This window comes from Staurois parvus, unplaced genomic scaffold (genome assembly GCF_062004578.1).
Source record: "Staurois parvus isolate SC_StPar_1 unplaced genomic scaffold, SC_StPar_1.0 ptg000073l, whole genome shotgun sequence".
Lineage (NCBI taxonomy): Eukaryota > Metazoa > Chordata > Amphibia > Anura > Ranidae > Staurois > Staurois parvus.
Genome location: NW_028317869.1, coordinates 607,531 through 629,131, shown reverse-complemented (window position 1 = coordinate 629,131; position 21,601 = coordinate 607,531). Strand labels below are relative to the sequence as shown.

The 21,601-nt window shown below is 46.7% G+C and overlaps 1 protein-coding gene across 1 annotated transcript in view; it reads left to right on the top strand.

Annotated features, from left to right (window-relative positions):
- The first annotated feature begins 5,498 nt into the window (after window positions 1-5,498).
- Window positions 5,499-21,601, top strand: part of LOC149469349 (uncharacterized) — a 98,370-nt gene continuing 82,267 nt past the window's right edge. Inside the window, exons 1-7 of the mRNA XM_089669372.1 lie at window positions 5,499-5,767; window positions 5,854-5,977; window positions 9,531-9,868; window positions 10,445-10,885; window positions 13,052-13,136; window positions 16,518-16,859; window positions 19,365-19,903. Coding sequence (XP_089525498.1) covers window positions 5,893-5,977; window positions 9,531-9,868; window positions 10,445-10,885; window positions 13,052-13,136; window positions 16,518-16,859; window positions 19,365-19,903 — 1,830 coding nt within the window. The 5' untranslated portion in view covers window positions 5,499-5,767; window positions 5,854-5,892. The remainder of the gene's footprint in view (window positions 5,768-5,853; window positions 5,978-9,530; window positions 9,869-10,444; window positions 10,886-13,051; window positions 13,137-16,517; window positions 16,860-19,364; window positions 19,904-21,601) is intronic.

Sequence of the window (21,601 nt, the reverse complement as noted above, 5' to 3'; positions counted from 1 at the left end):
ATGTGAAGGCAGTCAAGCTATGAGGAGGGGGAGGTGATGCATAAGGGATAATGGGGTGGATGGAGAAGGGTATTAGTGCATTACATATAATATCTCAAGTGTGAATGTATAAATCTGGATGCGTGCGTATACGTGGGGGAGGACATTATAATCAGGAAAAGGATCCTATGAGCTCATGTGTAGTCAAGACTCTTGTGAGGAAACATTATGGGCGAGGTATGTGTCTGGGCATGGCATGGACACATAAGAATAGTACCACAGAACCGCAATATCAAACATAAACTCAAAGATATAAGGCTCATTCCGGAATAGCTCATGGACCGTAGAATGTTCCTGGTGGGCAAGTCAGAAGGCCTCAATAAACCAAAATATTACAAACACAAGATCACAATCGCATGAGCTTCCCTGTCTAAGGAAACCAATAGCAAAGTGCGTTGAGATTCAGTGACTCAGGTGTATGTTAAGGGAGATGAGCAGGCTGTATCCCTGAATCTCAAGTAACTAGATACTCCGGTCTCAGTCGAGGCCACCAGCATAGTGCGATAGGCCATCATTGACCAATCAAGCAAACTCCAGAGTCGGTAAGATTGTGAACCGTGGCTCTGTTGGCATTGCTTTCATGCAGCCTGCAGAGAGGAAGAGCTAGTATAATCTCACTATCTACATTCAAAATCAGTGTACACATATAATGAACAGATAGTATACATGAGAGTGAGGACAGTCTAGTGCAATACACATACCCTAGCACCTTGTCTCAGGGTGGATAGGTTTTCCTTTAAAGGTGAAATGGAACCAGGGTTTGGAGGAAAAGCACTTGAAACATTAGATTAGGTGTGAGAGTAGCCATAGAATAGGGATACGGTAATGCACGGGTGTGGGGAACGAAAAAGTGTCATTCATGACGTGCCTTGCGATGTGCTGGAGAGGCTGGAAGACTGTCCCCAATGTTGAGCCATCATCGTGCAGGAGAGGATGAGGTGCGGTGGGATGGTCTCCATCGCCATGGTCCTCCATGGTGTCCAGCAGATTGAGCCTCCATTGGGTCTTTTTCTTCCTGAGATGGGAGGTGGGATTTGCCTGACCAATTGGGTATTTCCACTATTGGGATATCAAGAGCCTCGCAAAATGGTGCAACATTTTCCGGGAATCTCAGGAGAGCTGATCGCCCCATGTGCATTGCTGAGAGGCCAAATGGGAATTTCTAGTGATAAGCTATACCCCTTGAATGTAGTAGATTCAGTAAAGGGCGTAAGTCCTTTCTATGTTGCAAGGTAAGATGGGAGAGATCCTGAAATAATTTAATTTCTGCTCCATTATATATCACACGGTTTTGATCTCGTGCTTCACGCAATATTTCTTCCTTAAGTCGGAAGTCAACTAAGCAGCAAATTATATCTCTCGGGGGAGTCAGTGTCTCTACCTCTAGGAAGAGCACTATGGAGGCGTTCGATCTCAATAGGAGACTCCTGTGGTCTTTCCAAAAGATCATTGAAAATGGTTAAAAGCATTTGGGTGAGGTGACCGGATTCAATTGCTTCAGGGGACACCACGTACCCATACATTATGTCGTCTTCCCCTGTTGTCCAGGTCCTCGATGTGACGATCAAGCTCTCTTAGGTGCATAGTGTGCGTGTCTACCAGCTTGTGCATATCATGGATGGCAAGGTCTTGCGTGATAACTTTATCTTCCACTGCTTCAAGCCTTTGGGCCACCGCCTGCATGTCGATATGTAACTCAGCGATTGCAGCAGAAAGGGTCTCTTTAATATCTGATGCTACCGCTTTCAAATTCCCTATAGTGAGAGGGGAGGTTTCAGAATGGCAGGCTGCGGGTGCTGCGGCTGGACTCCTGCTCTGTGAGTGAGGCACTTTGTAAAGCAAATGTGGGGGAGAAGTAGGAGCGGAGGCCTCAGGGTGTTCTGGGGTATGAGACTAGCTGGTGGGGGGATCTGGAATGTGGGGCGGCAGGTCTCCTATCCGTTTTCCCCATAGCAGCGGTGTCTCTCCTTGTTAGTATCAAGTATTTCCACCTCCGTGTGTCAGGGCTCCAGGAACTAAGCTACCATCTTCTCTGGGCTCAAGCCTGGCCCCCCAGTAATTATAAACTTGTATAAAGATCTTCAGAAAGGCCAGGGGCCCAAGTGTAGGCCTCAGATTGTGTGGGGAGATAAGCAGGCACAGGGGCTGACACTTAAGCAGACTCCTTAGATTACTGGCTTCAGGGCCCTTCAGGGGGGCTGCAGGGGGCACTTCTGTATCTCCCAGGTGTAAGGCTGCAGAGGTTAGATATCATGCAGGCCGGGTGGGAGTTCATTATGGCCTGCTATTGTGGGAGAGCCTCGAGGCCTATATCACAGGCCGTATCCCTGGGACCGAGTGGGGGGGTCCGATAGGCCAGGGGGTTGCTCGATGTTCCAGGAGGGGGGCGCTGACGGGGATGATTCCGGCGGCAGGCCACACTAGGCCGCGATAATTCGCTGCCACGGCAGAGGGCCAAAATCACCCGGCTCTCCTCTGCAGGAGGCCTCTGGCCTCTGGCTGGTGCTCCAGGTCCACTGCCACCTGGATGGCAGCGGATTGTCAAGGTTTCTGCGGGAATTCTGAGCTATGCGGCTGGTCCAGTCGCCATCTTGGAAGGGGGTGAAAGTGTCCGGACTGGAAGGGGGTGAAAGTGTCCGGACTGGAAGGGGGTGAAAGTGTCCGGACTGGAAGGGGGGGAAAGTGTCCGGACTGGTAGGGGGGGAAAGTGTCCAGACTGGAAGGGGGGGAAAGTGTCCGGACTGGTAGGGGGGGAAAGTGTCCAGACTGGAAGGGGGGGAAAGTGTCCGGACTGGAAGGGGGGGAAAGTGTCCGGACTGGTAGGGGGGGAAAGTGTCCAGACTGGAAGGGGGGGAAAGTGTCCGGACTGGAAGGGGGGGAAAGTGTCCGGACTGGAAGAGGTTAAACAATGACTTTTGTTCAGTCTTCTCAGAAATAAATTATACTAACAAAATTAAGTTGGGAAATCATATTGGTTCCAGTAATGATGGATCTTTTTTAGGATTTCCGGAGACAGAGGCAGCAGATGAACTGGCTCCGTTAAAGATTAATAAAGCAATGGGCCCTGATGGATCATCCCAGAGATCTCAGAAAACAGGAGAAGTTCCCCATGACTGGCAGACAGCTAATATTGTACCGATCCACAAGAAGGGCAGCAAGGTAGAAGCCGGCAATAACAGGCCAGTGAGTCTAACATGGGTGGTAGTCAAGTTAATGGAATCACTCCTGAAAGGAAGGATCATTGATCATCTAGAAACACACAACTTGCTGGATCCAAAGCAGCATGGCTTTACTGAGGGCAGATCATGGCAGACACATCTGATTGGACTTTTTGACTATATCACCAATGATTTGGACCAGGGTGGTGCTGTGGACATAGAATATCTTGATTCCAGCAAGGCATGTGATACAGTTCCACATAACAATCTAATACAGAAGTTGGACAAGCTAGGACTTAGCCTTTGGGGGGTTCAGTGGATGTGCAGTTGGCTAAAGGATAGATACCAGAGTGTGGTTGTAAATGGGCATCACTCAGAACAGAGAGCAGTCATTAGTGGTGTACCCCAAGGCTCTGTACTTGGTCTTGTTCTATGTAATCTATATGTAAGGGATAGAACTAAAGGGTTGTTGGGTAAGGGGATGTCTCTTTGCTGATCACACAAAGGTGTGTAATAGGGAGGATATCCCTGGAGGCGTCTGTAGCATGTAACCGGATCTAGCATTGCTGGAAGATTAGTCAAAAAAGTTGAAATTTCAGTTCGATGTTTCTTTACTAAAATAATGATGTTTCATTACTAGAGGGGTCCATGAAGGAGGAAGGAGAACCCAATTCCTCTATATAGATCTTTATATCACTAGAGGGGTCACCAGAGAACTTGACAGATCTCGGGGCTGCAGTTCCTCTGAGCTCCACAAGGTGGGGATCTCACTTCTACCCAGACAAGAAATCTCTATGGAAGAAAGACAGGAAGTGATGTCAGGTACAGACAGGAAGTGATGTCAGGTACAGACAGGATGCTCTGGGTGAGAGATGAATCAGTAGGAATCAGAGAGGAGAATCTCAATCTGGCAGCAGAGAAGGTAATACGTAGATGAACCCCTTCAGGGGGAGGAGTTGATGATAATATATTTGCCCCCAAAGCTGGCCTACATGGTTCAGTTTTATCGTTCAGCCAGCGGGATGACCATAAAAACTGAAGTGATTCCCCCATCCACACATTGGAGGTGGATGGGGGAATCCTTCCCACTGCACTCTTGTATTCTGACAATGGGGGGACTCCTCCGCTCTCAGAATACACGGATCAGCACTGAAGCTATTGGCTGCAGCCGCTGGGGGAGTGGCTTTTATCCGGCAGTGGCCACACATGGATGGAAATGTGAGCGATCCCTGCTGAACCAGCTGAATTTCCATGGATCTATGGTCACCTTCAGTGACTTCCTCCCCTCCCCCTCATCTCCTTCATGATGGAAGTCATGCTGAGATCATCTCCCATTGGCTGAGCAATATTCTCATTTGTCTCTCAGCTCCTTCTTGCTATTCCTCGTCCTGCCTGTTGTTTCCTTGGATTGATTTTCTGTGTAGTGACCCCGGCTTGGTCTCTTGGATGCGCTCGTCTGTTGCTTGCCCTGACCTTTCTCCTGATTCCTGGATCTCCTCCTCATCTCTCCTCCATATCCTCTTACACAGCTTTTCTCCACACCTGCAGTGACCCTGGGGGGTGGAAACTTGGCACCAGCACGCCGCCAAATCCATCCCCACCATTAGGGGCTCTGGAGACAATTGTCTGCTATTTACACTCCGTTCCTCCGCACGTCACCTGATCACATGACAGCTTACTTCCACAGATTCCGGACAGATTTCTGGATGGTAAAGGTCAAAGGTCACTCTTCAGTTTAGGAGAGGTAGGACGCACCCAGGAACAATGATTTGGTTTATACAGGAGCCTCATCTAGAGGTCCCCTCAAATCTCCATCCAAATGTCCCTCCATCCAGAATCTATATGTCCTATGACATCACACTTACCACACAGCTCCTCCCCCCAATGTCCCTCCATCCAGAGTCAGAGAATCCTATGACATCACACTTACCACACAGCTCCTCCCCCCAATGTCCCTCCATCCAGAGTCAGAGAATCCTATGACATCACACTGACCTCACAGCTCTTCCTTCCAATGTTCCTCCATCCAGAGTCAGAGAATCCTATGACATCACACTGACCTCACACCTCCTCCCCCCAATGTCCCTCCATCCGGAGGCAGGGAATCCTATGACATCACACTGACCTCACAGTCCCTCCTCCCAATGTCACTCCATCCAGAGTCAGAGAATCCTATGACATCACACTGACCTCACAGCTCCACCTCCCAATGTCTCTCCATCCAGCTTTTTTCTTTTTTTCCAGTGCTCTTAAGATGTGGGCGGACCCTTTACATCCTCACAACCAAAGCAGAACTGTTGATCCTGCATGTTATGTAATGATATCAGAATTCTTGTATCAAGCCCTGAAGTGGGGCTTTACTAAAACAAAGACCTGACCGGAGAGGTGAGGAGGATTCTGGGAATATCATTTGATGTGACTATTTGTGTTCAGATGTAGAGTTTTCCTCCTGTGAAGTCTGGAGATCATATGACATCACATTGCCTCCACCTCCCTCCCTGATAGAAGAGAGAAAGAAGAAGAAGATTCTAGAAGTCACCAGAGAGATCACTGAGCTGCTGACAGGAGAGGTGAGCGGTGCCGGGAATTCTGGGACATTCTCCAGTAACAGACAAGGGATGTGTCTGGATGGTGACTGTATCATTGTGTGTGTCAGGTTCCTATAAGGTGTCAGGGTGTCACTGTCTATTTCTCCATGGAGGAGTGGGAGTATTTAGAAGGACACAAGGATCTCTACAAGGACGTCATGATGGACAATCAGCCGCCCCTCACATCACCGGGTAAGAGGAGACTTTATTGTAAAGGAGAGAGCAGTACGGAGGATCCACCTAGATCCCCCATCATCTGATAAACACATAGAAACAATGGATTCAGTCAGTGTGTGTGTTTCCTACAGATGGATCCAGTCATGGGAACCCACCAGAGAGATGTCCCCGTCCTCTGTATTCCCGGGATTCCACACAGGAAGGTCACACCATCCCTCACCATCATCAGGTAGATGATGACAATTATTGGTAGTTGTGATTTATACACAGCATGTTTGTTACAATGAATGTTTTATTATATCTTTCAGAGTGGAATCCTCGGGGATGATAATATTGATGTTAAAGAAGAGTATAAAGAGGAGGATGAGGAGTATGGAGTGATGGAGGAGTTTTCAGAAGGACACAAGGATATGATGGAGCCACCTAATACCAGGAACCCACCAGAGAGATGTCCCCGTCCTCTGTATTCCCGGGATTCCACACAGGAAGGTCACACCATCTCTCCCCATTGCAAGGTTGGTGGGATGGAGCATCTAGAGAATGGTCTCATGGAGACAATTTGTGCATTTTTCATGTTAGTTTATATTTTACAGATGATATTTTCTCTCATTTCCTTGGTTTAGGGTGAAGATCTGATAGATATAAAATTTGAGGTGAAAGCAGAAGAAGAAGAGGCGTATGTGAGGGATGATCAGCAGTCTATGGAGGAGGATGGAATAACGGGGACATTTATAGAGGAGGACACTCCTACAGAGATCAGCACAGGTGGGTCATGAACACTAAATCCATTCCTCCACCCATACTGCTCACTGATTGGTCCAGAGTAGGGCGGGGACTGGGTGATATCAGCCTGTAATCACCTGGTCACTTTCCTGAGCTGTGTTCCCCGTCCTGTATTCCTGGATTTCTCTCGGATAATCTTCCTTCTCTGTGCTGCAGACACAATTCATGTATTGGAGACAGACAGAAGGGAGTATTGGTGCAGGAGAGGTAGTAGTGGGTATGCCATTCATAAAGGTTTATGGAGATAGAGGTAGTTCAGTTATAGGAGAACATGTGGACTACTCCACGAGACTAGGGGGGAGGAGAGAGGGGGGAGAAAAACTGGAGTAAATGAGTATATGGTGGTTCAGGAAGCGTTATGCAGCTTTAATAGTTCTGAAGGTGGAGGGGTCTTGTAACTCAGGTAGTTCTGGGCAGGAGGGGGGTTAAAAAATATATACAGTATATAGCTGCAATGTAAACACCGTCGTGGGGCTGCACTCTCTAGAGAAAACCGGAACTCTGTGTGAAGAGAATGGAGGAGAGAGAAGTGCGCCAGACTAAGTGTAGTAAGGAGTTAACAGTTTATTGCTCACAAGATTTAAAAGCTCACAAGATGGGGGTGATTATCAGGCATCAAGTAATGATAAAAGGACGTCATCTGGGCTGGACATCTGGAGCGGATGGTACCAGGGGCCAAGGCTCACGTAGTGGCTGGCGCTCTTTTGTGGGTCCCAGTGGAGGAGAAAGGAGGGCAGGTGTGTGTCCAGAGAGTAGCAGTGCAGGGTAAGAACCAGGCTCTGGATAGGTGTCCCTGGCCTCTCACACCAGCATGTGTACGGTCACGTAAATCTTGTGTGCAATAAACTGCTAACTCCTTACTACACTTAGTCTGGCGCACTTCTCTCTCCTCTACAATTTATGTATCTAAACTGGATTTATGGAGATTCTGGGGTTCAGCTGGCAGTTGCTTGACCTGGGTTATGTACTTTGGATCTTCTACCCCATGTCCGGGTCTAGTAAGATCTCAGGCAGAACATTTCTCCCAGGGTTCCTTGCTCTGTGGTCTGCTGGCTGTGCCGGGTGGAGGGATATGTCTGTATAGTCTCAGACCCAAGTCACTGAGTGCAGTCTCAGGAGATGGGAGGCAGCGGTGTGGGATCTCTGCAACTTGTCTACAGTAAACATTTAATCTTCCACTGATTACTGAATACAATATTATGAGTCCTGACCCTTACACTGTATAATTTATATTGTACATTACATACTCCTGACCCCTGCACTATATACTCTGTTGTACATTACATACTCCTGACCCCTGCACTATATACTCTATGTTGTACATTACATACTCCTGACCCCTGCACTATATACTCTGTTGTACATTACATACTCCTGACCCCTGCACTATATACTCTATGTTGTACATTACATACTCCTGACCCCTGCACTATATACTCTATGTTGTACATTACATACTCCTGACCCCTGCACTATATACTCTGTTGTACATTACATACTCCTGACCCCTGCACTATATACTCTATGTTGTACATTACATACTCCTGACCCCTGCACTATATACTCTATGTTGTACATTACATACTCCTGACCCCTGCACTATATACTCTATGTTGTACATTACATACTGCTGACCCCTGCACTATATACTCTATGTTGTACATTACATACTCCTGACCCCTGCACTATATACTCTATGTTGTACATTACATGCTCCTGACCCCTGCACTATATACTCTATGTTGTACATTACATACTCCTGACCCCTGCACTATATACTCTATGTTGTTCATTACATACTACTAAACCCCGGAACTATATACTTTGTACATTACATACTCCTTACCCCTGCACTATATACGCTATGTTGTACATTACATACTCCTGACCCCTGCACTATATACTCTGTTGTACATTACATACTCCTGACCTCTGCACTATATACTCTATGTTGTACATTACATACTCCTGACCCCTGCACTATATACTCTATGTTGTACATTACATACTCCTGACCCCTGCACTATATACTCTATGTTGTACATTACATACTCCTGACCCCTGCACTATATACTCTATGTTGTACATTACATACTCCTGACCCCTGCACTATATACTCTATGTTGTTCATTACATACTACTAAACCCCGGAACTATATACTTTGTTGTACATTACATACTCCTGACCCCTGCACTATATACGCTATGTTGTACATTACATACTCCTGACCCCTGCACTATATACTCTGTTGTACATTACATACTCCTGACCCCTGCACTATATACTCTGTGTTGTACATTACATACTCCTGACCCCTGCACTATATATTCTTTGTTGCACATTCCATACTCCTGACCCATATACTCTATGTTGTTCATTACATACTACTAAACCCCGGAACTATATACTTTGTTTTACATTACATACTCCTTACCCCTGCCCCGCTGTTCTTCATGACTACATCATGGAGTAAATAAGGAAGTGCAGTACTTCTTGTGTTGGGAAGATGGCGATGAGTGATAGAGGGGGTGGGGACCCTCGTCCTATAATCCCCTCATCACTGTCCCTCCTATAAAAGACAGTTCTGGTTGTTTCCTCACTCTCTGACTAAGGTCCATGAATAAAGAAATGACCTGGTAGGAGATCAGAGGAGCCATTTCCTAGTTCCCTTGAGGGTGGAATTGTAAGCTCCTCAGAGACCAAGCTGCCTGATGTGGGTGGAGTCCTGGTTTGGGGGAACCAATCAGCTCCTGTCTAGTAATCCTCTTTGTCTTTGTATTTTAGTCCATGGCCGGGAGATGAGGAAAACCTCCGAGGATTGTCTCACTTTGTCTCCAGACTGGAAAGTAGAAGATGAGGACATCACACAGTATAGTCCAGGAGAAAACCCGGCTCCCTCCAATGTCCATCCGGCACCACCCAGTGTAGATGGACCATCGGATTCCTCGTATCCTGAGGAACCTCAGACTGTGCGGGACCGGGCCGGCCATCCAACAGGGAAGAGGTTCTCCTGTACTGAGTGCGGGAAGGGTTTCCACTATAAATCCCATCTTAATGTGCGTAAAAGATCTCACACAGGGGAGAAGCCGTATTCCTGTCCTGAGTGCGGGAAATGTTTTTCATGTAAGTACAATCTTAACACACATCAGAGATCTCATACAGGGGAGAAGCTGTATTCCTGTCCTGAGTGTGGGAAATGTTTTTCACAGAAGTCCAGTCTTCACACACATCAGAGATATCACACGGGGGAGAAGCCATATTCTTGTCCTGTGTGTGGGAAACGTTTTACACAGATATCCCATCTTTACACACATCAGAGATCTCATACGGGGGAGAAGCCGTATTCCTGTCCTGAGTGCGGGAAATGTTTTTCAGTGAAGTCCAGTCTTTACACACATCAGCGATCTCACACGGGGGAGAAGCCATATTCCTGTCCTGTGTGTGGGAAATGTTTTTCAAAGAAGACCAATCTTTCCAGACATCAGAAATCTCACATGGGGACAAAGCTACAGTATAGTCCAGGAGAAAACCTGGCTCCCTCCAATGTCCATCCGGCACCACCCAGTGTAGATGGACCATCGGATTCCTCGTATCCTGAGGAACCTCAGACTGTGCGGGACCAGGCCAGCCTTCCAACAGAGAAGAGATTCTCCTGTACTGAGTGCGGGAAATGTTTCCAATATAAATCCCAACTTAATAGGCATAAAAGATCTCACACGGGGGAGAAGCCGTATTCCTGTCTTGAGTGCGGGAAATGTTTTTCAGTGAAGTGCCATCTCTACACACATCAGAGATCTCACACGGGGGAGAAGCCATATTCCTGTCCTGAGTGCGGGAAATGTTTTTCAGTGAAGTTCAATCTTTCCACACATCAGAGATCTCACACAGGGGAGAAGCCGTATTCCTGTCCTGAGTGCAGGAAATGCTTTTCATTGAAGTCCAATCTTCATAAACATCAGAAATTGCATACGAGGGAGAAGCCGTATTCTGGTCCTGAGTGCGGGAAATGCTTTTCAGAGAAGTCCATTCTTCATAAACATCAGAAATCTCACACGGTGGAGAAGCCATATTCCTGTCCTGAGTGTGGAAAATGTTTTTCAGCTAAGTGCAATCTTCACACACATCAGAGATGTCACACGGGAGAAGCCGTATTCCTGTCCTGAGTGTGGGAAATGTTTTTCACAGAAGTCTCATCTTTCCAGACATCAGAGATCTTACACGGGGAGAAGCCACTTTCCTGTCCTGAGTTAATATTGTTATCCTTCAATAAAATGGCGTCCGTTATGTTTATTAATTTATTTCTTTAGCCGCTCTTATTTTTGTCCTTTATTTATCATCCTATTGTTCAGCATTTATTATTCATTCCTTTGTTTTGCATTCCCTGGTGGGCTGAGTGGTTTTCCCTAAGCGGTTCTGTTTTGTCCCGCTGCCTTGCCGGACTTCCAGAAAATGGCACCCGCGCCGCGCATGCGTGCGGGAGCTATAAATAGCGGACATCATCAGCGGCAAGGCTATCCCTTCGATAATGTGTTGCATGAAACGCGTAAGGGAGGAGCAATGCCGTGCTGACGTCACGTCGCCGAGGCCGCATGTTGGTCCGGTGGCCATCTTTATCACTGCATATGTAAGTTTGATTTTTTTCAGCACCAATATTTGGATTCTTTGCCCATATCTATGCCAGAGTTCCTACACTATAATATCCATGTGTGGTGGCTGATTACTGAGCCGTGGAAGGTGGAAGAGTAACATCTGACAGTATCCGTGTACCTTGGCTGGATTGGATATTCAGGAGCAGTTCCTCCCCCACTCCCTGTAATGGATTGGTCCGTTAGTGATGTCTGGAGTGCTCCCCCTGCTGTGTGTGTGCCAGTGGGGCCCCCTTCTGCCCCGACCACATCCATGATGACCACCAGGGTCCTGTTTGGAGGGTATTGTTACATGCGCATATAACTTCCGGTAAGAGCAAGAACATACCAATCTATCACCATCTGAAGTCACAAGCACTGGAGCAGGGGCGGACTGACAACTCATGGGGCCCCCCGGGCAATAGGGGATCATGGGGCCCCTGTATCCTTATCCAAACTCAAAAAAGCCTATGAAAAAGGTACCAGGGGCATCTCATGGGGCCCCCTACTGACCCCGGGCCCTCGAGCAGTGCCCGAGTTTCCAAATGGTCAGTCCACCCCTGCACTGGAGTTATTTCCAATATTCCTGCTTCCCAGTCACCAGAATCACTATTATACTTGAAGTGATATAACGATCACCATCTCGATTCTCATCCAGTCACGAGTTTACTGGAATATGGATTCATCAGCACGTTTTTGCACTTTATGCACTTTATTTATTTATGTTTACACTTATACATTTTAGTGGAATATTTATGGATTTATTTGTGCTTATTTTGGTTTTAATCCATTCACCATATTTCTTGTCACTGGATTTTCTCCAGTTCATTGTTTTCACCAGATCCTTTGTATTAGCACTGCATACCTATTGACCATTTAGCAGAGGATTTCGGGGTTCTGTCCTTTTATGCCAGCAGCTCATTTGTGTGTTTTGTGCGCTCACCTATACTCTATTGATTACATCGGAACATGTTGTTTCTTTTCCAAGTCGGCAGATCTTCCACAAAACTGTTCCACACACAGATGGAATCCGTGACGACAACAAACTCCTTGATATTATGGTCTGTAGCAATGTGAACAGTTCTGTATACAGCTGGGAATTCCAGCACTTGGCTGCTCTTGGCACCAATACTGCCCCCTACTGATACATTTGGGAATTGTCCTGTCCGGGTGATTCCAATGCCGGCTACTCATTGTCTTTCCTGGTCTATGGGGGTGTGATCAGCACAGCCATCAATATATACACATGGCAGTAATGGACAGTAGTCCTCGTCATCGGCCTTGTAAGGGGAAGATCATTGTTCTTCTAAGAAGTCATCTAATGGCTCTTCTGTATGAGAAGGAGCTGAACAATCCTGGAGTTGGCCGGACCTCGGGATACAACTCTTTATTTCCTTTATATGGGACTTGTAATGGCCATCCTTGTGAGGATGATGTCCAGGCAGGGATTCTGCTGGGTGATAAATTACCATCTCGGATTTGTCACTTTGTAAATATTGCAGAGGTTGATGTTCAGTTATATTATTATTTCCTCACCCTGAATGTAACTTTTACAGTTTTGAAGGGCCCAGACTGGGGCTAGTAATGCTTTCTCACAGTCATTGGATGTGATGTGTACAGGTGACAGGGAATTACTGGCATAGGCAATGATTGGTTCAGATTGTCTTGTTTGTGATCCAGTACAGCATTGATACTGAGGTTTGTGAATCCAGTTCCCAGATAGAAGGGTTTTCCTCCTTCTGGATAAGCCAGGCACGGGGCTTGGGTGAGTTTCCTTGTCAGCTCATTCATGGCTCGCTCCTGAGCCCCCGCCCATGTCCATGGTATATTCTTCTTTAGTAATGTCAATAAAGGTTTCCTGATTTCTGCCTAGTCATCAATAAACGTACGTGAGTAATTCATCACACCCACAAATGATCTCACGTCACTGATGTTGGGAGGTGTTTTACACTTCATCACGGCCTCCACTTTCTTCTTTTGTGGATTTAGGCCTTCAGAGGTCACTTCATGTCCAAGGAAGGTGACTTTGTACGGCACCTGTCAGGAATGGACTTGCCAATAACGGTGGGACTTACCTGCCTTGTGGGCTGCAGTACCAGGGCTGGCCAGCGGGTGCTCTCAGCAATCAGAGACTCACCCCTGCAGTCAGTCAAAACACCTGAAGCTGATTGCAGGGGTTGTATTTAACCATTAGCCGCCCGGCCAATGGCCGTTTGGCGGCTTCAAATGTGTCTCTGCACTCCGGGTGAGCGCCATTTGGCGTGCTCCCGCACATGCGCAGTTTGCGCTAATGCAGAGCGGCGCAGCAGTGCGATCTGTCACCGCCCGTGCACCTCGGACACGGCCGATGACAGATCTGAGTACCGGCTCCCGTTGCTGGTACCATGTGATCTGCTGTGACCAATCACAGCAGGTCACATGACAGTTGTATACAATGGATGGCTTCATTCATCATGCCATCCATTGTATACTAGTGCCTAGCTGTGAATGGTCACAGCTAATCACATGCACATGTCATGTGATTAGCTGTGACCAAATCACAGCTAAGCACAAAAAAAAAAAAAAAAAAAGCTGAATGAATCGATTTCATTCAGGTAAATGCTTGCTTATAGCAAAGTAATTCTTTGCTATAAGCAAATTGTGTAAAAAAAAAAAATACTGATCACTTCCCCAAAGTAGTACAATGTTACTATGGTAACATTGTACTACTTTGGTCATAGTAAAATATGAAAAAAAAATCTTAAAAAAAATAAAAAAAAATGTAATAAAAAATTAAATATAATAAAAAAATAAAAAAAAATGTAAAAAAAAAATATATATTTTTTTTTCATACTGTCACCAGTCAGTGTCCCTGTTAACCGCCATGCCAGTTATATGATGACGCTGTACTGCACTGGTGACAGGATGTAAAAAAATAGTGAAAATAATTTTTTTAATTTTTTCATTTTCCGAAAAATTATGACAAAAAAATACAACTTCAAAAAACTCGCCATGCCTCTTATGAAGTATGTCGGACTGTCTACTTTGCAAAAAGGGGTCATTTGGGGGATATCTGTACCGTTCTGACATTCTTGGACCTCAAGAAATTAGATTGGCTGTCAGTACTTCAGGATTGATCAATATTCAGATCTATACCATAGTTTGTGAACTCTATAACTTTCCTACAAACTAAATAATACATCCTAATTTGGGTTATTTTCACCAAAGACATGTAGCAGAATACATCTCGGCCTAAATTTATGAAGAACAATTATTTATATGTAAACCTTTATAACAGAAACAAAGAAAAATTTGTTTTTTTTTCAAAATTTTTGGTCTTTTTTTGTTAATTTAGCAAAAAATAAAAACCCCAGCGGTGATTAAATACCACCAAAAGAAAGCTCTAGTTGTGTGAAGAAAATGATAACATTTTAATTTGGGTACAGTGTTGTATGACCGCGCAATTGTCATTCAAAGTGTGAGAGCGCTGAAACCAGAAAAATGGCCTGGGCAGGAAGGTGTAAAATTGCCCGGTATTGAAACGGTTAAGGAATGGCCAGACTCACAGTCAGGGCCTTGGTGTGTGTTTTTCCATGGGCCCCTGTATCTTGTAACCTGCATTCCTGTTCCTGTTCCTGTTTCTGCCTGACTTGTTGCCGATCCTGACCTCTGCTGACTTCTGTTTGATCCCTGGCTTGTGACCCTGACCATTCTCTCCACCTGCTCCTCCTGTACCTACCTGCCCGATAGTTATCGACCCGGCCTGCCTGACTACGTTGTGCTCTATATGTGTATGTACCTGTGTATCTATATCAGTTTAGGTTTGGGTTTGTTTCACCTTGTTGTATGTATTTGTGTTAGCTTGGGGTTTGGTGCACTGCATTTATATTTGTATTGTTAGTCTCAATAAATTATATTATTTACTATATCTGAAGCCTGCGTTTCCCTGTGTCAGTCCACACACTTCTGGTCACACCCGCATCCCTGACAGCACCATTGGGCTTTCTGTGATGAGATTGTAACACCTGCCTCTCTCAGCTGATTTAACATGTATCATTTTTAGGATATGATTTTCAACAGAAGTACTTTTCAATAAAATATCATCCACATATGTTACATTTCCTCTCTGTGCAGCATCAGGCATGGCCTTATGTAAAACCAGCAAATTCATGGCCTGAGTTTATGTAACCTAAAGACATACGGGTCCAGGTATATTGTTCTTTATCCAAGGTGAAGGCCAGTCTGCATTGGTCTCCAGGACTTATCCTGACTGTCCAATAACCTTGGGCACAATCCAGCGCAGTAAAGATCTTGGCTCCCTGCATCTGTACCAAGCATTGGTCAATATATGGGACGGGTCAGCCGGACATATATACACATTTGTTGAGCTGTGTGAATTCGGCACACAGACACCATTGACCATTTGGTTTAAGGATCCCTAAGACAGGATTATTATAAGAACTGTGCACCGGTCTTATCATACCTCTCTGTAAGGTTCCTTATGATTTCTGACAACGAATCGTAACACGCTAGAGGAAGTCCATATTGCTTGATATAGACGGGAGGAGCATCAGGATCAGTCTGGATCCCGGCTATGTGAATGTCTGTAACACCAGTCATAAGAATCTTTACAAACATATCCTGGAATCCCATAAGGACTTCATTTAGCCGTTGGTGCTCTGGGTCATTAGAGCATCCATCAGTGAAGGATATTTACATTTTCATCGTCTTCCTCAAGCCTGTCAGTGAGGTCATGATATTCCTTTGTTCATTAAGAGGAGGATTAAATATAAGAGAGGATTCCTCCACCTTACAAGTACCTATCTCAGAATGGAAAGCAGACATTGAGCGAATGGTGAACAATCCTTCAGGAGAAGAATGAAATGTTTGCTCAACTGGACTGCACAGGACATGTCTCCCTGAAGCTCCTCTGTGCCGCTGGGAAGACAGCCTCACCGCCGTGTCATCCAGGCCCCCACCGCTCTATGAGCAGCACCGATCACCTCTATAACCCCCCGGCCACCTGTTATAATGGTCAGGGGGGCACATAAGCACCAGGCAGCGCCGCCGCACAAACCCATAAAGGAGGCCCTAGCTCAGGCCTCCTCCAAGATGGCCACCACATCGGGGAACTACAATGCCCAGCCAGCATCTTCCAGGCTTGCAGCCTTACAGCCAGAGCAGCCGAGTCACCCATGCTCTTCAGAGGGTGAGTCTGATGATGAAACTGAGACCCCCATGCCTGTCACGACGCCTGACCTTACTGCCCCTGAGATCCTGGCTCACTTTGAAAAAATGCTGCATAAGGCCCTGAAACAGACCTCTGACCGCATTACTGACAAGCTGTCCAGGGAAATCCGCGAGCTGGGGCAACGCACTGCAGACCTGGAACAGAGGGTGGAGGACATTGACGCATCACTCCTAACGCAGGGGGACGAGCTTGACCTGCTGCGGGACCAAAACATTACACTTCAGGCACGTTTAGAGGACTTTGAGAACCAGGCTAGATGTGCGTATTCGTGGCCTCCCTGAGTCGATCATTGATGTCCACTCTACAGTTACTGAGCTATTCCAAGAGCTCGCCCCTGCTATTCCGATAGAACGCCTTGAGATGGATAGGGTTCACAGGGCACTAGCTCCTAAGCGTACTGATGGCGCGCCGCGAGACATCATAGCTAAACTCCATTTTTTACGAACAAAAGAGCAACTGCTACAAGCCGCCCGCAACTCGGAGTCCCTCATGTTCCAAGGTCATGCCTATCAGCTATTCCAGGACCTCTGCCCCACTACTATCACCAAGCGCAGAGCCATGAAACCGCACCTGCTAGTGCTTCAGCAGCACAATATACCATATAAATGGTGCTTCCCCTTTGCAGTGAGTTTCAGGTATCAAGCCCGGGACCACGTATGCAAGACCACTGGCGAACTTCAGGACACACTTCGGAACCTCCAGCTACACCCTCCACTACACCATCAGAGACTTCCAGAAGGAGATCGGCGTCGTGCTCAGTGCAGAAGTCGCAGCCCCCACGGATCCCTAATGGTCACCTTAACGCACACAAGCGGGGTCGCTTCTCATCTCCTGCTCCCTCTCCACAAGACTCTATCGACTGAATCCTGTTGACCACTTCTGCTCCTCCAACCTGTTCCCCAGGCGGTGGACTGTTGCCACCCACACAGTCGCTACTCGCAGGGTTTAGTCAGTTGTCCCCCAACTGACTGTTGACGTTGCGCACCTGTATCCATATACTTGTCTGCTGGGCTCCATTTGTTTTTCTTCTACTTTCGTCCAACCAACTCAGGATACATGCCGCCCTAGATGAGAATTGCATTGGTTTATTGTTTGCCATGTTTGGGCTATTGTTGGGCCTCTACCTTACCTGGTGGACTTTCGGTGCCGGCAGCTTGGTTGATCCAGTTCCGGTCTCTTGGAGGCCATGCCCGATTAATTGGGGTCGCCAGCGCAGAGGTTCTCCAGGTTCCTTGCCCGCTGATTTTGATGTTTTCTTTCTCACCAGGATTGCTCAGGCATAGATATGTCTACACGCTGTTTCCTAGCTGCCTGTGTACCTGTGCACTTGCCACTAGCCCCCTTGGTTTCCCATTTTTTGACACCACTTGGGCTACAACCGCTTCACAGGCCACCCAGATTCTGGGTATCCCTGGGGACCGTTTTCTTTTTCTCTTGTTCTCTTTATGGTCTTCTTTACCTACCCTAGACCACCCTTCCCCCTCCCCATCCCTACCCTTACTCTTACGTACGGCTCCTTGTTAATGTCTAGTTTCTGCAACCGCATATTCTCCCTTTGCCCAACTCGCAAGATATTCTTCCCGATGGTATCCCACTATCTACTTAATCACAGCTTGCTCTACCAATGGGTTCCCTAAATATCCTCACCCTGAATGTTCAGGGTCTTAATGTCGCGCAGAAGCGCAACAAAGCCTTCCGTTCTTTTACGTCCCATAATGCCCACATAGTCTGCCTACAGGAGACACACTTCACTCCTACCTCTATTCCCAAGTTTTTTGGCCCCCATTACCCGCAGGTATACGCGGCCTCTGCTACTACTAAGCGCAGGGGTGTTTTAATTGCTCTTCACCATACTACACCCTTCAAGTTATTCACTGAAATTAGAGATCCAGAGGGTCGTTACCTTCTACTTGTTGGGCAATTGCTGGATTTTGAGGTCACCATTGCCACTTATTATGCTCCAAACCAGGTTCCTCTGCCATTTCTTTCCCATTTCTTCTCAGTTATTGATCATCATAAACGAGGCACGCTCATAGTCTGTGGAGACTCTTATTGTATACTATACCCTTTTCTAGACAAATCCCCGCAATCCCCCTCTCCGCACACCCCCAAACACTCCTTCCAATCCATTCTGCAACAGTACTCGCTGGTTGATTCTTGGAGGGAATCCAATCCTACTAAATGCCAGTACACTTTTTACTCCCATCCACACAAATTCTTTTCAAGAATCGATCATATTTTTATGACCGCCAGTTCTTCCCCCCCGTATTTTGTCTTCCGATATCCTTCCGATTCCATGGTCGGATCACTGTGCAGTTATCACCACCATTGCCTCTCTAGCTCCTTCTCCCCCTGATCCCTCTTGGACCATCAATGAACGCCTGCTGGCCGACCCAGCTCATTGCACAGAGATAGCAGCTGAGCTCAAAGAGTATCTCTCCTTAAATCAAACCCCTGAGATCTCCCCCCTCCTATTATGGGAAGCTCACAAACCAGTACTCCGCGGATTCTGTATCAGTAAAGCCTCCTTCCTGAGCAGAGAAAGGAGGCAGAAACGCCTCCTCCTTGAACAAGCATACGACCAATCCCATAGTGCCTTTAAAATCCCCCACCCCTGCTAACAAAGAAGCCCTTGAGCACTCTGGACTAGCCCTGGATCTCTTCCCTACGGACCAAGCCAAGCTCTCCATTCGCAGATCTTGACACAAATTTTACACTAAAGCCAATAAGCCTGGCACTCTTCTTGCTCTCTCCGTAAACTAGACCAAACTGTTAAGCCTATACGGTTATGGATCTCATCTGCACATTTCACCAGCAACCCGGAACGGATCCTGCAAACTTTCTACAAGCACCTCTCGCATCTCTACTCTGCCTCCGCAACCTTTGACTCTTCCCATGCCGAAGCCCTTTTCGCTTCCCTTCCTTTTCCGAAATTGGCCAAAAATCATCTTACAGCACTAGAACGACCCGTCACTACAGTCGAAACCTTAAATGCTATTAATTCCCTGAAGTCCCGCAAACGCCCAGGACCTGACGGCTTTTCTGCCACGTACTATAAAAAGTTTGCCCCCATTCTCACACCTCTCATGACAAATGCGTTCAATGCCATACTCTCGGGTCATACCTTTAACCCAGATACAGTGCAAGCCAACATCTCTATGATTCCTAAGCCGAACTCGGATGATACACAATGGTCTAACTTCCGACCAATTTCCCTCCTTAACGTAGACGTTAAACTGTTAGCCAAAATGCTATCTACTCATCTCAATGCATGCATTGGATCCCTGATCCACAATGATCAGGTTGGTTTCATACCAACTAGGCAAGCAGGAGACAACGTCCGACGTGCATCCCTTTTAGCACATTTAGCCAAATCCCGCAATATTCCCACATGCTTTTTGTCCTTGGACATACGGAAGGCGTTTGACACAGTCTCATGGCCATACTTACACTACATTCTGCGCCGATGGAGCTTTGGCCCACATTTCTTAACCTGGATCTTTTCTCTCTACCAGGGCCCTTTGGCCAGAATTAAATACCTAGGACATCGACCCGCTCATTTCCCAATTTTTTGTGGCACCAGGCAAGGTTGTCCCCTATCCCCTCTGCTTTTCACACTAGCTATAGAACCGCTGACACTATTGATTAGAACCGATCCAGATATCCGCGGACTTGAGATAGGAGGCACCTCGCATAAACTGCTTATTTGCAGATGACGTCTTACTTTTCCTCACCTCTCCCTTAACATCTACACCTACCCTACTTCGCCTACTTGATAGGTTTGGTGCGATCTCTGGCCTTCAAATTAATCCCCGGAAATCGTTGGCGCTTAATATCTCGCTCCCACCTAACGAACTTACCCACCTAAAACTGATCTTGCCGTTCTCATGGTCGCAAGACTCCGTTCCCTTTTTGGGTATAAAACTCACCTCACATATCTCAGGTCTTTATACCGCTAACTACATCCCTATGCTGGCTCATCTAACGGTACTTATGACTAAATGGTCCTCCCTTCCTCTAGCTTGGCTAGGCAGGATAGCGATCGTGAAGATGTCGATCCTTCCCAAAATCCTCTATCTTTTCAGAGATCTCCCAATCCCAGTACCCGCCCACTACCTTCGTGTTTTGCAGCGCCGCATTTCTTCCTACATTTGGGGCAAAGTCCTCCCCCCGTGTCTCCCGCTCTACTCTATACCGATCTAAACTCTATGGTGGTCTGGGCCTCCCTAAGATCAGCAAATACTACCAAGCGGCGCATATGGCACAACTGCCAAAGTATCACGCTACCTACGAAACTCAGCAGTGGGTCATTCTCGAATCCATCGAATGCGACCCCTTTTCTACAGCAAACTTTTTTGGCTGAGACGCATTGACCGCTGCACAATTGAGAATCCCATCACTTCACATTTTTTGTCTCTTTGGGATAAACTGAAGTCTCGTTACCTTCTACAATCACTCCATAATCCCCTTCTTTCCTACCTTCGTAATCCAGCCTTCCCCCCAGCCTGCTCTGCACCACATTTCTTTACTCGATGGTCTACGGCTGGTCTCACTCAGACCCGACACTTCATGCTCAGAAATAAATTTAGATCTTTTACCTCACTATGTGAGTCCCATAACCTCCCCACCTCTGAGTTATTCAGGTATCTGCAGTTGAAACATTTCTTTACTCCGTTCACAATGGCTGCCAACCCAGTTTCCACTTTGTCTCCTTTTGAGCGAGCATGTCTCAGAGACCCTCATAGACGAGGCCTCATATCCTATATATATTCCCTTCTTACAACCTCAACCGTACCTCCATTACCCTCGTATACGGAAAAATGGGAAGCAGATTTAGGCCGGCAAATTGACCCATCAGATTGGGACCTCATTTGGTCCAATACCAAAGAATCGTCGCAGAATATTGTGGCCCTGGAGACCAATTACAAAGTCCTCACCCGCTGGTACCTTGTCCCAACTAGAATTGCAAAATTTACCCCTGATTACCCCCCAGTTTGTTT